Here is a 16,967-nt window from a genome sequence, read left to right as displayed (position 1 = left end):
TTAGACATTACTGGTGTTTTGATATAATTAAACACAACATCAAGTTAAGTCATCATGTATCCAGGAAAATAAAGCAAAGTAGTAAAGAGCCATTAAACTTTTTGGAGAGCATCACCATTTGGCCCTCAACTCCTTCCGGTGACAAATGTCTTTGAAGCAATGCCTAAAATAGGGTATTTTTACTCTCTGTTACTGAAACTGTTACAAAACAACCTTTGGTAATACAAAGTGGTTAAAGCTACCTCTAACAAAGGCTTTAAAAACAATACCTGTCTCTACCATGGATTAAAAAATGGGACTGACTTGATAAAAATACAGAAAATACAGTACGTGAAAGTGTGACTGTGTGTGTCTGTGGGGATAGGTGGGAGGGACAGAGAGAAGTGGGGGGTGTTCTAGTGCTGTGGGTTTTCCTGATGGGCCCCAGACAGTTGAGGAGCAGCGAAGAGCCGACACTATGATTCAACTTTGAGCAAAATACACGAATCAAATTTAAGTATGTATTTATATTTTTGCATGTTCTGTGACTGGATGTCGTTAAAGTTAATGGCTAACAGTAGACAAATACGAATAATGTTTAAATTGTTTCATTAGTTTCATAGCTAATAGTTTAAACATGTTTAAATTGTTTCATTAGTCTTACTGTCATGAGGGCAGTTCTCCTGCTTTTTTTCCTCTTGTTATCCTACTCCCCTCCCCTCTTGTGTCTGTAAGTCTCCTACCCTGTCATTAGTTCCAGGTTGCTGGTAGTCATCCGAGCCCACCTGTTGCTAATCAACCACCAGACTTAAACCCTGGATCTCCACTCAGCCGGTGCCTGCGGTAGAATCTAGCCCTGAGCTCACTTACTCGGTCTTTTGCCCTGAACCTTTTGTAATCCTGTCTTTTGTATTTCCTCAGGTGGAGGACAGACCTCTGACCCGGTTTTCCTGGAGCTGATCTTTCGTTACAATTGATTTATTTTGTCCAGTGATTTTTTTGCAATTAATTAGATTTTTTACAGATCTGCATTTGGATTCTTATTTTTGAGGCCACAACACTTACAGCAAGTAGCTGACAGATACAGAGCGTGGATTGTTTCATTAGTCGTTTAGCTAATAGTGTACCTTTTTAAAAAAAATAAAAAATAAAAAAACATTTTTGACCAAAAAATAGACATGATGTTTAAGTTGTTACATTAGTCTTACAGAATTCAAGTTGACAAACTTTTATTGAAGACAAAAGTATACATAATTCTAATTTCAAAATAAGAACAATTGTTTCAAACTTTTATTTTAGACATGAGTAAACTGAAATATTATTTTAAAATAGAAAAATAGCTCATAAACTTTTAAGACAACAACCTTTATACCATATACTTTTTAAGAAATATAAAAGTTAAGAAACTTTTATATGATACATAGTAAACTTTTATTTAAGATAACAAGTAGACAGTATACTATTTTTAATACGAATGCAACAGTTACATTTGATTTAAGATAAAACAGCCTAAATACAAAATTATTTTGAAAGGAAAATAGTTCACTTTTATTTAAGATAAAATTATACAACTTTATACTTTTAGAATAAGAAAAAATAGTAAACTTTTATTTAAATTATATTAAGTTAAACATATCTATTATAACTCAAATCCGTTATAAAACACCCTTGGTAGTAGAAGACAACTAAAATAAGATAATATATGGGTTTGGGATGGCATAGAAATAAACTGTCAGGACTTGGTCCTTGGGATTTGTTTTTCCAGAAGGCAACGGAAAGTTGGCGCAGGCAAGACGTGAATTTAGATACATGATTTAATATTAACACTCAAAAAAAGAATAAACAAAAGGCGCGCACAATGGCGGAAGTACAAAACTTGACTATGAAAACAAAAGACATGCACAAAGGCAAAAAACTAAGAACAATAACAAAAACTTACTTGGCATGGCATGAAGAATAAACTATAATAAACATTAATCTCGTGGGTAGCAGTAGCATGGATGGATAGATGAAGCATGGTATGAAATGATAGAAGATGTCACCAGGACGAACAACAGAAACAGACAGGCTTAAATACTGACATGATCAGTGAAAACAGCTGCGTGACATGACAGGTGAAAACTAATGGGTTTCTATGGTGACAACACAAACAAAAGTGCACAAGGAGTCCAAAAACAAAACCGAACATGACTAAAACAAAACATGATCACACAGACATGACAGAAACTTTTGTAATTGAGTTGAAATGCTGTGAAATAGTAGCATAAATGCACTAACTACCTTAAGTACAATTAAAGTTAATTAAAAAAGGGTGGATTAAAGCCTTAAAAACAGTATAACTATAATTATAATAACTGTAATTACAACTAAAATGGCGGACAGCATAAAACTACAAAAATACCCCTTTCTGTCTGTAGGAATAAATCATTATGTATGGACTACACCAAGATGGCGGACAGCTTAAAAAAATAAAAAAAAATAAAATGGCGGCCGAATATGACTTATATTTCCTGTTTTTGCAGCCCCGCTGACCCCTCTTCTACCATGTTCAAACATAAGGGTATCTTTGTGTGCACTTGGCACCAAGTATTTTGCCTTCTGATAATCAGAAATACCGGTCAATATTGTATGTTGCTTTTAAACAAGAAAGAGGTTTTAGCACATCATCGCATCAGCTACAGTCCTATACAATACCAAAATAGAAATGGCCAATTGTTTTATTTTTTGGACACGATGAAGGCTTCAATTATTTTAAACACACACTGTTACAAGATCCACAATTTTAAAGGGTTTGTCTTACATGTAGTAATCAGTTGTGGACAGATGGCGCCCCGGCAGTGCAGTGTTATCGAGCGATGCTCGCTCACGGGGCGGGAATCAGCTTTTGGCAAACAGCGAAAGCAGCAAATAAAATATTTGACTTACAGTTGGTGATGACGATCGATGACGTGCCTGCTGATGCCAGAAAAGCAGTAAAAATAAAATGTGTTCACTTGCTCCCAGTTATGCACACATTACGATGTGGAACATGTCAACACTCTCCCAACGGCGTGGTGCGGTTGGGAGAGTGGCCGTGCCAGTTCCTGGTTCAATCCCCACCTTCTACTGACCTCGTCATGTCCGTTGTCGTTGAACAAGACACTTCACCCTTGTTCCTGATGGGTCGTCGTTAGGGCCTTGCATGGCAGCTCCCACCATCAGTGTGTGAATGTGGAAATAGTGTCAAAGCGCTTTGAAGGTAGAAAAGCGGCATACAAGAATAACCCATTTACCATAACACACACATCTTGTTTTTGGCGGTGACTTCCTCATCCCGTGTTGAAAAGCACCTGATTGGCTGTCCTTCATAACTAACCTCAAACCCTCTTTCAATGTAAGCCGTTGAAGAGCTGTGATTGGACATATTCCGAACTAGTCGTCCACTCATCAAGAAGATTAAATTAAATATGATTGGATTTCGTTTCGGTCAACATTTTCGTCTCGTTTTTATGCGTCAACTAACATATCTGTGCCTTTGTTTTGATTATTTATCATCTTATTTGACCTGGTACGATGTTAAAAAAAAATTAAAAATTAAATAAACAGCTTCCAGCCCAAGACGGGCACGGCTGATTCTTTGGGCCGGGACTACTCATTAATTAAATGAATCACATGACAATGCTTGTGTCTCCTTGACTTATCATCTTATTTTAACTGCTACGATGTAAAAAAAAAAAAAAAAAGATGCAAATCAAATAAACAGCTTCCAGCCCAGGACGGGCATGGCTGACTCTTTGGGCCGGGACTGCTCATCAATTAAATTATTCAAATGACAACGCTTGTGTCTCCTTGACTTGGAGTGGGCATGTCCCCAGTCTGGATGGGAAAATATAAATAAGAAAAACAAACAAAACTTCAAGCAACACAGGTAGAATATGACTCTTAATGATTTTTATTAGTTTTGCACTGAATTAGAATTTGAATTGAATTGCTGTATGTTGGACTTGATGATGATGTTGCTTCTTCTTCCTCTTTGCCTGACAACTTCCGCACCTGAAGACTTTCATCCTTTGCTTTGTTTTTGCGACTGAACTAAATGACTGAACATTTCATTTGAATTTTGCAAGCATTTTATTTGGCATGGATATGATGAAAAAAGGCACAACATTGGAAACACACCGATAAACAATACATATATTTGATGGTTATGAATAGAATATTAGTCACTGTGTACGCTATTCAATGATATTGTATGTGTATACTATTAATGCTTTGTATTTTCTTCAAGTAGTGTCTTTAGAGGTCGCTATGTGGTCATCAGGGTCACTTTTGGGTTCCAATGTAACTTTGCCTATAAAGTTTTCGTCTTCTTCTCCTGGCTTCTGTGTTTGATTCTTCTCCATCTTTCCCACTGGAACTAAACATTGTTACGGTTTACTCGTTGACATCTTGTTTAAATGTCAGCCTGCTTACCTTTTGTCTTCTGCACTTTCGTTGCTGTGACTGTACTTTTCATTTTCTTTGAAGCGTTCGGACCAAACGCTACGTTACCCGCTGCATCAGTCCAGTAGGATGTCACGCCCAAGTCGGGCGTTCCCTCGGTCACTTCCAGCTAAGAGCAGACACGTAATAAAAACATCTTATAAGAATATTTGAAAAAAAACCCACATCCTCTACTTCTACTACGGACCAGTGACATCAAACTTACCACCAAAACCCAGAAAGAAGATTTTGAAAGGTATTTAACGACATTTCCCTCATCCAATCTTTACGTACGAAAATGGCGTGCAACAATTGTTGTATTAGTCAGCAAGACATAAAACAACAAATATGAACAATAGTTATTGATAATGTAGCATTGCTAGAGAACACTTCCGTGTACACCGACATTAGGCACTGATGGCTTTTTTTTTCGGTCTAGTTCAGCGGTCAGCAACCCGCGGCTCTCGAGCCACATGCGGCTCTCTAGTGCTGCCCTAGTGGCTCCCATGAGCATTTTTAAAACAGGATTGAAAATGGAAAAAGATGGGGAAAAAATATTTTTTTTTGCTTTAGGATGTTTTTTGTTTGAGGACAAACATGACACAAAAATTCCCAATTGTTGTGCCAACAGTTTGTTTACATGTAAAATCTTCCACTCCTACTTTGTCTCATTTTGTCCACCAAAAGTTTCATGCTGTGCGTGAATTCACAAAGGTGAGCTTTGTTGATGTTATTGACTTGTTGGAGTGTTAATCAGGCATATTTGGTCAGTGCATGACAGCAAGCTAATCAATGCTAACATGCTATTTAGGCTAGCTGTATGTACATATTGCATCATTATGCCTCATTTGTAGGTATATTTGAGCTCATTTAATATCCTTTACTTTTATCCTCTTTGTATATAATTTAGTTTTGCATGTCTCACGACACATTAACTGTATGTAATATTGGTTGCTTTTCATGTTGTTTGTGTGCCATGTTGTTCCAGACCACAGCAAACATTACCTAGCTTGCCAAAGATTGTAATAAATCTATTAAAAGAAGACAGCATGCTGTTTCCTTTAACTTAGACACACAGATCTATACTTTTGGCCATTAAAAGCCAGTAATTTCCAGGAGTTATCTGACCTTCTGAGTAGCCTCTGATTTACTAATAGTTTCTAATGTTGTAAAAATGTGTAGAATAACTATTACATTTCAACATTTCTGTCAACGAAGATTTGCTTCAGCCTGCGACACATAGTCATTTTGATAGTAGGTTAATATAGCTAATATAGACACTTACATCATGTGTTGCCTTCATTATAACACTTATATACGTTTTTGATTTTTGCGGCTCGAGACAGATTAGTTTTTTGTATTTTTGGTCCAATATGGCTCTTTCAACGTTTTGAGTTGCCGACCCCTGGTCTAGTTACTTCCATCTACGTTGGCACCGGTGTCATTGTGGAATTTTATTGCCCATCTCTAGCCTAAAGAGAGAGAATTGAGGAGAACTGTTGTTGTGTCAGCTTTGTCACAGTCAGTACACAACATGTGACAGGAGGGCGGATCCATCCATAATTCGGTGGTCTCGTTGCCAAGGAAAGTATCAGTATATGATCGATACTGGATAGTAGTTTTTACTTTTGTTTAGGTATTGTGTAAAGTGGACTTTGTTTTGATCAAACAATTGTATGTAATAAAATAATTCCACAATTAATCATTCAATTCTACTAGATAAAATGGGAAGATATGGAATTAGGGGGCTGGCTGGCGACTGGTTAAAAAGTTATTTAACAGGGAGGGTACAGTTTGTTAAAATGAGTAAATTTTTATCTGATACTCTTGGCATTGCTTGTGGTGTCCCCTAAGGGTCCGTGTTGGGGCCAAAACTGTTTAATGCATATATTAATGATATGTTTAATACATCCAAAGTACTGAAATTTATACTATTTGCAGACGACACAAATATATTCTACAGTAGTGATAACTATAATGAGCTCATAAATACAGTAAACACAGAACTAAACATAGTAAAAAAAATGGATGGACACAAATAAATTATCTTTGAATATAAATAAAACTAAGATAGTGATGTTTGGAAATCGCAACATAACGTCTGAACAGAAAATAAGTATTGATGGTACCAAATTGAAATCGTAAATGAGAATACATTTTTGGGAGTAATAATTGATAGTAAACTATCATGGAAACCTCATGTCAGACACATTAAAACAAAAATCTCCAAAAGCCTCTCAATTATAAACAAAGCAAAATTATACCTCAATGAAAATGCACTCCGTACTCTATACTGCACCTTGGTACTGCCATACCTTACATACTGTGTTGATGTATGGGGGAATACTTACCACAACACAATTCATCCTCTGAACATACTACAGAAAAGAGCAGTGCGGATCATTCACAACGTTGGTTATTTAGAACATATTCATAATCTTGACTTGACTTTATTAATTCAGGCTTGCAGTGGAGCCAGGGCCCCACTGAAAAACAGCTGAACTTTACAATGAATATCAAACAAACAAAAATTAAAAAAATGAAAAGAACAGACAGTATTTTATATAACAAAACATTTTCAGGGCAACAGCAGCATGGAAACTATTAGCATTCTGGTATATGACTGTATTACTTATTTAATTAGATAGTGTCATTATACAGCTTAATTGCAGTATGCAGGGTAGAGTTTTTAAGTCTCTTTGTCTTAGCTTTGGGCTCAGGTTCAGCCAGCCTATGTTGGTTCCTCAATGTCCTGGCAGTGCGGCTGCCTCGTGTTGGAGGTAGCAGGTCATGCAGAGGGTGTTGCTCATCATGCATATCCCTGACCAGCTTCACTGCAGACTCCTATCTCCTGGTCTGGAGTGATGGTAGGGGTTGTGAGATGTTTCCAGCTCTCCTCGTAATGATTTTACAGGCACGTTTCTGGACTCGCTCTAGCTCTGCCTGTTTTTTTTGGAGCAGCCCACTAAGAGCACTGAGCTATATTCCAGACACGGCCTGATGAGAGTGGTGTAGATTGTAACAAGATCGTCTGCAGGTAGTCCATGTCTCGCCATGACTGTGAGGTAGTGCAACCGCTTGGAGGCGGTTTTTATTGCCTTCTCGATGTCCACATCTCCAGTCAGGTTTTGATCGAGGTGGTAACCCAGGTACTTTGTTGTTTCCACGACAGGGACTTCCTGTCCCCCCGACATCAGTGCAGGAGGTTGTGATGGATTTCGGGCAAAACATATCTGGAGTTCTACCGACTTCTTCCCATTGAGTATCATTTTTTTATTTGCTGCCCATTCGTCCAGCCTTTGTGCCTCCTGGCACATCGTTGTGTCTGACATGATGCTGGATATGGGGATCGCTCTCGATAGCCCGATGTCGTCTGCATAACCGACATCAAGGGTGTCCTCAAACACAGCATCCCGGGTGGCCATGTAAAGGAGGAAGACATATGGGGAGACAACACCCCCTTGTGGCACCCCAGATGTAACTTCAATCCAGGGGCTGTGAGCTCCATTTGCCACCACTCTCTGTCTCCTTCCTGAGATGTAACTATGTAGCCAGGTTGTCAGATATGGGCACAGTCCTAGATCCAGTATATTTTGCATCAGGATCCCATGGTCAATTACATCAAAAGCTCTCGACATATCTGCCAACAGTACTCTCACCATCGTTGGTTTGGAGTCGGTTTCGGTAAGCCAGGTGTGCATTGCCCTGTTGTAGTACTGTGCTTAGGCAGATATGCATATTGATTTTTACACACGTCAAGCACAGTTGGCATAAGCTTTTTCAGCACAAAACTTTCTATTGTTTTCCCCACACAAGAAGTTAGTGAGAATCTGTTTATGCAATCAAAGTTGCTCAAATTTGATGACCTTGTTAAATATAATACATTAATAATCTTATATAAAGCATTTAACAAATTATTGCCGCCTAATCTACAACGTTTTTTTATAAAACAAGTGCAGGCTCATAACTTGAGAGGCTTTGGATATTTCTTATTGCCGAGAGCTCAAACCACTCGTAAACGTTTTTGTGTGTCGTATGCGGAATAAAACTATGGAACAAACTGGACTTACAACACAAGCAATGCCAAACTATTAATCAATTTAAACTATTATACAAACATGGGGTCTGGTTCAAATATAGAGATGAGGGTCTTTAAATTTACCTGCTGCTATACTCTGTCTCAAAGTGTTTACATGTGCTCAATGTTTCCTAACCATTATTGCTATGTTGTCTATTACCATTGTTGGTATATTCATTATTCCTACATTGTTGATACAAATTATTGTTACAGTGTAATAATTATTGTTACCTGTGGTAATGCCACTATGATACAACATCTGTATTATAATCCTTGAACAAAGTAAGAGTGAAACTCATGTGAATAATCACTGAATGGAGAACTGGGGGTGGGATTAAATAAATGATCTTCTTCCCACTCCCTTTCAGGCAAAACTGGACAACCATGCATTACATACTATACATTACCTTTTGCACTATATTCATTTATATTATTATGTGTTGTCAACTTTGTACTTTTTTATGTCATTGCCTGAAATAAATAAATAAATAAATGAAAAAAGTAAAAAAAAAAAAAAAAAGAATATAATGAAATACAAACCCCGTTTCCATATGAGTTGGGAAATTGTGTTAGATGTAAATATAAACGGAATACAATGATTTAAAAATCCTTTTCAACCCATATTCAATTGAATGCCAAAGACAAGATATTTGATGTTCAAACTCATAAACTTTTTTTTTTTTTTGCAAATAATAATTAACTTAGAATTTCATGGCTGCAACACATGCCTAAGTAGTTTGGAAAGGGCATGTTCACCACTGTGTTACATGGCCTTTCCTTTTAACAACACTCAGTAAACGTTTGGGAACTGAGGAGACACATTTTTTAAGCTTCTCAGGTGGAATTCTTTCCCATTCTTGCTTGATGTACAGCTTAAGTTGTTCAACAGTCTGTGGTATTTTAGGCTTCATAATGCACCACACATTTTCAATGGGAGACAGGTCTGGACTACAGGCAGGCCAGTCTAGTACCCGCACTCTTTTACTATGAAGCCACGTTGATGTAACACGTGGCTTGGCATTGTCTTGCTGAAATAAGCAGGGGCGTCCATGGTAACGTTGCTTGGATGGCAACATATGTTGCTCCAAAACCTGTATGTACCTTTCAGCATTAATGGTGCCTTCACAGATGTGTAAGTTACCCATGTCTTGGGCACTAATACACCCCCATACCATCACAGATGCTGGCTTTTCAACTTTGCGCCTATGACAATCCGGATGGTTCTTTTCCTCTTTGGTCCGGAAGACACGACGTCCACAGTTTCCAAAAACAATTTAAAATGTGGACTCATCAGACCACAGAACACTTTTCCACTTTGTATCAGTCCATCTTAGATGAGCTCAGGCCCAGCGAAGCCGACTGTATTTCTGGGTGTTGTTGATAAACGGTTTTCGCCTTGCATAGGAGAGTTTTAACCTGCACTTACAGATGTAGCGACCAACTGTAGTTACTGACAGTGGGTTTCTGAAGTGTTCCTGAGTCCATCTGGTGATATCCTTTACACACTGATGTCGCTTGTTGATGCAGTGACCTGAGGGATCGAAGGTCACAGGCTTAGCTGCTTACATGCAGTGATTTCTCCAGATTTTCTGAACCCTTTGATGATATTACAGACCGTAGATGGTGAAATCCCTAAATTCCTTGCAATAGCTGGTTTAGAAAGGTTTTTCTTAAACTGTTCAACAATTTGCTCACACATTTGTTGACAAAGTGGTGACCCTCACCCCATCCTTGTTTGTGAATGACTGAGCATTTCATGGAATCTACTTTTATACCCAATCATGGCACCCACCTGTTCCCAATTTGCCTGTTCACCTGTGGGATGTTCCAAAAAAGTGTTTGATGAGCATTCCTCAACTTTATCAGTATTTATTGCCACCTTTCCCAACTTCTTTCTAAATTCTAAAGTTAATGATTATTTGCAAAAAAAAAACGTTTATCAGTTTGAACATCAAATATGTTGTCTTTGTAGCATATTCAACTGAATATGGGTTGAAAATGATTTGCAAATCATTGTATTCCGTTTATATTTACATCCAACACAATTTCCCAACTCATATGGAAACGGGGTTTGTAGTTTAAATATTGTGTTGATATTGTTATTGATATTGCCAATTATAATTGTGATAAATGTCTTGCTAAAGAAGTTCAACCTGCTGAAGGAAGTGCTAAAATCATTATACAATGTGCACAGTTGTTGTTGACGGTGCAGGATGCAGAGAATGCAGGCACTTTGCAAACAGAGGGTCCCTTTCTTAGGTAGTAGTTTATCGATCGCAAAAACTGTGATGTTATGTTCCAGGTAATATAAGAACTACACTACCCAGCATGCAACGGGAGTTATGAGCATGCGCGGTAGCCAGAGATGTGGTGGTGTATGTGGCCATGCCGGGAGCTAGAATGTTGTGATGAGCACGCTTTATGAGTAAACGTTTAGAACTCAGCCAACACGCCTCGTCTGGATTATTTACAAAAAGACAGACAACACATGGTGTCAGAAGTGGCCGTGAGCAGCGTCGGACGGAATGTTTGCCACGAGGGAGCCACGAAAGACGAGCGGAAGGAAGATGTCTCCGGTCGCGTGAGTGAAAACGTGCGAAGGACGCCACATTCCTGAGGAGTTTGCTGCGTGTGTGAAGACTTTGAGTGGCGGTAAAGTGACACAGAGGACAAGGGACAGATTGAACGAATAGAAGAGGATCTTGTGCCCGAGTTGGAGGAAAGCCAACAACACAAAGAGCTGTGGAGTCCCGGTAACTACCCCAAAGTACAGCCATGGAAAAGCTAAGTCCACCTAGCCCAATGCTACTAAATGCTAATCTTGCCGATAACTGGAAGCGTTTTAAGCAAAGATTTAATATATATTTAGCAGCAAGCGGAGCAGGAGCTGATAATGAAAAGCTGAAAGCTCACATTCTTTTGCATGTTATTGGAGAAGATGCTTTGGACATATATAATAGCTTTCAGCTGGATGAAGCTAATTTGACTCTGGAACAGCTAATGACAAAGTTTGAAGAATACTTTGTGCCTCGTCAAAACGTGACATTTGAGAGGTATAAGTTTTTCACACATGACCAAAAGCAAGGAGTACCTTTTGATCAGTACATGGCAGAGCTTCACACGCTAAGCAAAACATGTGAATTTGACACTCTGAGAGACTCATTAGTGAGAGATAGAATTGTTTGTGGTACAATGGATAATGCACTGAGAGAAAGACTGCTTCGAGAAACTGGGCTTACGTTAGATAAGTGTGTCAGTATGTGTAGAGCAGCTGAGACCACCAGAGCTCAAGCAAAAGAGCTACGGAGAGGTGAAACAACAGTGCATGCCATACATAAAGAACAATGGAAAAATAAAATGTGTACCAAACAAAAGGATCAAAAAGACAAATCCATGGAATTTAAATGTGGTAAATGTGGAGGCAGCCACAAGCCGAAATATTGTCCTGCATATGGAAAAACATGTAACAACTGTGGAAGGAGCAATCACTATGCAAAGTGTTGCAAAGCAGCTTCAAGAAAGAAAGTTCACACAGTTGAAGAAGATGATGATAAGGAGGAGTTTATTGTCAATGTGGTGCAAGCATGCACAATTGAAAAAGAAGAATGGATTGTTCCAATTACAGTGAATCAGACAACAATACCATTCAAGTTAGATACAGGTGCTCACGTAAACCTGCTATCTTTGGAAGATTACAAAACACTGACTGTAAAGAGCAAAATCCATCCAGTAAAAACCAAAGTAAGTGGATACACTGGAGAACGAGTTCCTGTTAAAGGCGGATGTATTGCAACTTTTAAACACAAGGGTCGACAAATGAGAGCACAGCTACTGATCGTGGATATGAGTGTACAACCAATCCTGGGACTCAGTGCATGCACCAAGCTCAATCTTGTCAAAAGAGTGTTTGTGGTGACATCTCAAGAAACTACAAATGCTCAGGACACACTCATGGAAGAGTATAAGGACTGCTTTCAAGGACTTGGATGTCTACCTGGACTACATAAAATATGTGTAGATAAAAATGTGTTTCCTGTTGTGCACCCATGCAGGAAAGTCCCATTTGCTCTGCGTGAAAAACTGAAAGATGAACTAGCGCGAATGGAAAAGTTGGGAGTCATTAAAAGAATAGATGAGCCAACTGAATGGGTCAGCTCGCTGGTTGTTGTGCAAAAGAAAACAGGTGCCCTAAGAATATGCTTGGATCCAAGAGACCTAAATAAAGCAATCAGAAGAGAGCATTTCAAGTTACCAACCAGGGAAGAGATCATGGCACAATTTGCTGGAGCAAAATGGTTCAGCAAATTAGATGCTTCATCAGGTTTCTGGCAGATGAAGCTTGGCGAGGAGAGTTCAAGACTGTGCACATTTAACACCCCGGAGGGCAGGTACAGGTTTCTTCGTCTACCATACGGCATCTTGTCAGCGCCTGAAGTATATCATAAGACCATTCACATGATTTTTGAGCACATACCCGGAGTTGAGACAATGATGGATGATATCATAGTGTGGGGCTCAACCCGAAAAGAACACGACGAAAGACTGAGACAAGTGCTAGACAAGACAAGGGAGGTGAACCTGAAACTTAACAAAGAAAAATGTGAGTTTGGAGTGAAGTCACTTACCTTTGTGGGAGATGTTGTGAGTGAAGAGGGCGTGAAGCCAGACCCGAGAAAAACTTCAGCAATCAACAACATGGAAAGGCCAACCAACAAAGATGAGGTCAGACGTTTCCTGGGGATGGTCACCTATCTTGCCAAGTTTGTCCCACAACTGTCAACACAGTCAGCACCTCTCAGGAGTCTTCTTGAACAAAAGAATGAATGGATATGGTCCCACGAGCAAGAACAATGTTTTCTGAAACTGAAAGAGACTCTTACACAGGAGCCCGTGTTAAAGTTTTATGACCCCGAGAAGAGCACCAGGATCTCGGCAGATGCATCGCAGTACGGCCTGGGAGCAGTGCTACTGCAGCAACATGAAGAGCAGTGGCTACCTGTCGCCTATGCTTCCAGAGCACTGACAAGTGCAGAGACCAGGTATGCTCAAATTGAAAAAGAACTGTTAGCAAGTTTGTATGCATGTGAGCGTTTCCATCAATATGTATATGGACAGATGTTTCAAGTGGAAACCGATCATAAACCGTTGGTGTCTATCATGAACAAACCGTTGAATGATTGTCCAGTACGAATACAGCGCATGCTAATTCGACTGCAAAAATATGACGTGCACATGATATATACACAAGGAAAATATATGTACACAGCCGACACATTGTCTAGAGCAGTGGACAAGAGAGAACTTGCAGACAGTGATAATAGCACAGAGATACAGGCATATGTAGATATGGTAGTGACATCTTTGCCGGTGACTGCAGACAGAACAGAACAAATACGGAAAGAGACTATTGCTGATGAAACTATGAAAGAACTCAAGAGCACAGTACAGAATGGATGGCCTGACAACAAAAAGGATTGCCCCTTGAAAATACAAGACTACTGGAATTGTAGAGCTGAGCTTACAGTGGTGGATGACATAGTGCTAAAAGGGAGCAAATTTGTTATTCCGTACTCACTGCGCAAACAGATGCTCGAAAAGATACACGAAGGCCACCTCGGTGAAGTCAAGTGTAAAAGGAGGGCTAGAGAAGTAATGTTCTGGCCAAGGATCAATCAGGATATTAGCCAAACAACAGCGTCATGTGGAGTTTGCCGAACTTACAGGCCAAAACAACAAGCGGAGCCACTGATGACTCATCCAGTGCCCCACAGACCTTACTACAAAGTAGGAACGGATCTATTTGACTTTGATGGAAGGAGCTACGTGGTAGTCACAGACTACTTTTCAAACTATCCGGAAATTGGAGCGTTGCAGTCAACAACGAGCAAAGCAGTTGTCAGTTATTTAAAGACTGTTTTTGCCAGACATGGTGTTCCATGCGAACTGTTTTCCGACAATGGTCCCCAGTTTTCTAGCTGTGAGTTTGCTGCCTTTGCCAAGGAATGGGGGTTTCAACACTCCACATCAAGTCCAACTTATCCAAAGTCCAACGGCTTGGCAGAATGCTCTGTAAAAACAGTAAAAAACCTGTTAAAAAAATCACAGGACAAAGATGACTTTCAGAAAAGTTTACTGATCTACCGTAGTGCACCTCTACAAAATGGACTGTCACCCGCCCAAATGCTGATGGGTAGGCGCATTCGCTCCAACCTACCAGTCAACGAGGATTTGCTGACACCCAAAGGCGCACACAAAATCAGACACACTAAGGAAGTACAAAAAGCGAAGCAAAAACAGCTGCATGATAGAACGGCAAAACACCTGCCTATGCTGAGGCCAGGAGACGTCGTGCGTCTCAGAGACATTTCTACAGGCACCTGGAGACAAAAAGGACAGGTGGAAGAGGAAGTTGCTCCACGTTCGTATAGGATCCAGATGGAAAATGGACCGACTCTGAGAAGGAACCGCACGGATCTTCAACTACAGCTGACTGAAGGCAACATTGCAGCTCAGGAGAAGGCTCAACAGGACTCAGCTGGACCTGCAGAACTTGCTGACACGGAGCCTGACCTTGCTGACCAAGGACTGACAGCAGCGTCCGCGTCACCTGCTGTTGAGAGACTGTCTAACTCTAGACCGAAGAGACATGTTCAGCCACCAAAGAGGCTGATTGAGACTTGTTAAGGATTCTGAGGTCTTGAGAGTTTAAAAAAAAAAAGTGTTGACATAACTGTTTATGTGTCTTTGTTGAAAGAGATGTCTATAAAGAGAAAATTATATGATTGCAAATGTGGTTACAATGCTAAACAAAAAAAAAAAATAACACTTTGTTGAGTTAAACACTATTTCTTTATAGGGGGGAAGATGTGATGTTATGTTCCAGGTAATATAAGAACTACACTACCCAGCATGCAACGGGAGTTATGAGCATGCGCGGTAGCCAGAGATGTGGTGGTGTATGTGGCCATGCCGGGAGCTAGAATGTTGTGATGAGCACGCTTTATGAGTAAACGTTTAGAACTCAGCCAACACGCCTCGTCTGGATTATTTACAAAAAGACAGACAACACAAAAACAAGACAAAGCAAGGCCAAGTAAGGCAAGGCAAAAACACAAGAAACCACAACACCATCACTGGAACAATGAACCAGCATTGCAAGAAAGGCGACACCGGCAGATTAGGATAGGAGAGTAAAACAGGCTTCATAAGCAGTAGTGAAATCACAGAAAGAAAGACCAAAAACAGGAAGTGGAACCATAATAAAAGCACAGGACAGGAAAAAACACTAAACACAGGAAAAATAATGTTCAAAACAATCATTATGGATCATGGCCAATACAGTTTGTTCTTTGCACTTCCATCACAGTCTAGTTTGGCTCTACCAACAAACTCTCGTGCACTAGGGGGCGATTGTGGTCATTTCAGCATGTTAAGCTATGTGGGAATGTAAATAGAAGAAAATAATGCTATATGCTACATGGAAGAGCTAGTAGCTTTTAAGGTCCGGATCTAACCGATAACTACAAGTTTCCATTGCTCTTTGGTGTTGTTGATAATGTTTTAATGTGCTAAAATGACACTTATGATCACAGACATTCCAAAAGGTCGCTATTTTGGTGAACGGCTTTGACTATTTACTGTTAATAGTAACTACACAGTAAATCATTGTAAAATAATAATAATAAAAAAAATATTTTTACATCACTAAATAAAGTATGAACAACAATGTTGCCATGGATGATCGGAATAAAGAATATCCATGCTGTCTTGAAGTCATGTGATCCACCGCTATTATAATTATTGTTATCTCCTGACTAACAAAACATACACATATACTCCGTATTCCGTTTTGTTTTCAAACAAGTTTTAGTGTTAACAAAATGCAACTGTTTAGAAGTTTTCTCCTTCTCCTTCTCTGTGCGGGCGTCATGTCACATATTTAGTGTCTTCTTTGAGAACATCCCTACACTTATTAAACGGATAGGTTTTTATGTTATGTTTAAAAATATTGACTTATTTCAGTTTATATATATTTACTCTGTATGCTTGTTGATGTAAACAGAACCTCCAGCCACCCACCGGCTTGTTCTTTGCTTATGGATAAGTGATAAAGAGCGGCGTGTTGGTCCTCCATGGAGATTGGCATACTGGTAACGCCCACGTGCAAGAAAACTGGTTTCCAATCGCATAATTTAGTTGTGTTAGTTAAATTTTTCAAAAGCCAAACACGGTCAGATTAATGTGTTTCCATGTGTTTAGGAAATCTTATTTTGAGCCGAATTATTTGAGAAATCAGACTAATATAGTGCTTGGAAATGAACTAACTATTTTCCAAGACATTGGTACCTCTGGTGGCGCTACTACCCTGGCTTGTGTTATTATTGCTTCTGTTTTGTTTTTAAACATAGTTAGCTTGAGTGTTGTGTGTGTAATGTACATCGCAATACGC

At 39.4% G+C, this 16,967-nt stretch overlaps 2 protein-coding genes across 7 annotated transcripts in view; one reads left to right on the top strand and one right to left on the bottom strand.

The window, feature by feature from the left end:
- Window positions 1–4,090: 4,090 nt before the first annotated feature.
- The window catches only part of LOC133630133 (myomesin-1-like), an 89,451-nt gene continuing 76,574 nt past the window's right edge, over window positions 4,091–16,967 (bottom strand). For all 5 annotated transcript variants that reach the window (XM_062021479.1, XM_062021477.1, XM_062021481.1 and 2 more), the window contains 2 exons: window positions 4,432–4,570; window positions 4,091–4,375 (listed from right to left, as the gene is read on the bottom strand). In XM_062021479.1, coding sequence (XP_061877463.1) covers window positions 4,242–4,375; window positions 4,432–4,570 — 273 coding nt within the window. In that variant the 3' untranslated portion in view covers window positions 4,091–4,241. The remainder of the gene's footprint in view (window positions 4,376–4,431; window positions 4,571–16,967) is intronic.
- On the top strand, window positions 10,828–15,939 carry LOC133630132 (uncharacterized protein K02A2.6-like). 2 transcript variants are annotated; one of them, XM_062021476.1, is made up of 2 exons: window positions 10,828–14,853; window positions 14,892–15,089. In XM_062021476.1, the coding sequence occupies exons 1-2, from the start codon at window positions 11,294–11,296 to the stop codon at window positions 14,944–14,946; spliced, it is 3,615 nt and encodes a 1,204-aa protein (XP_061877460.1). In that variant the 5' UTR covers window positions 10,828–11,293; the 3' UTR covers window positions 14,947–15,089. The 2 variants fall into 2 exon arrangements, with proteins under 2 accessions (XP_061877460.1, XP_061877459.1); XM_062021475.1 differs by having other exon boundaries at window positions 10,831–15,939.

Source organism: Entelurus aequoreus, linkage group LG15 (genome assembly GCF_033978785.1).
Source record: "Entelurus aequoreus isolate RoL-2023_Sb linkage group LG15, RoL_Eaeq_v1.1, whole genome shotgun sequence".
NCBI lineage: Eukaryota > Metazoa > Chordata > Actinopteri > Syngnathiformes > Syngnathidae > Entelurus > Entelurus aequoreus.
Note: the sequence above shows the minus strand (reverse complement) of the source record. Positions and strands in the feature narration are given on the sequence as shown.

Excerpts from the sequence above, each read along its gene's own strand:
- LOC133630132 (XM_062021475.1), top strand. The coding sequence starts at position 11,294 with ATGGAAAAGCTAAGTCCACCTAGCCCAATGCTACTAAATGCTAATCTT.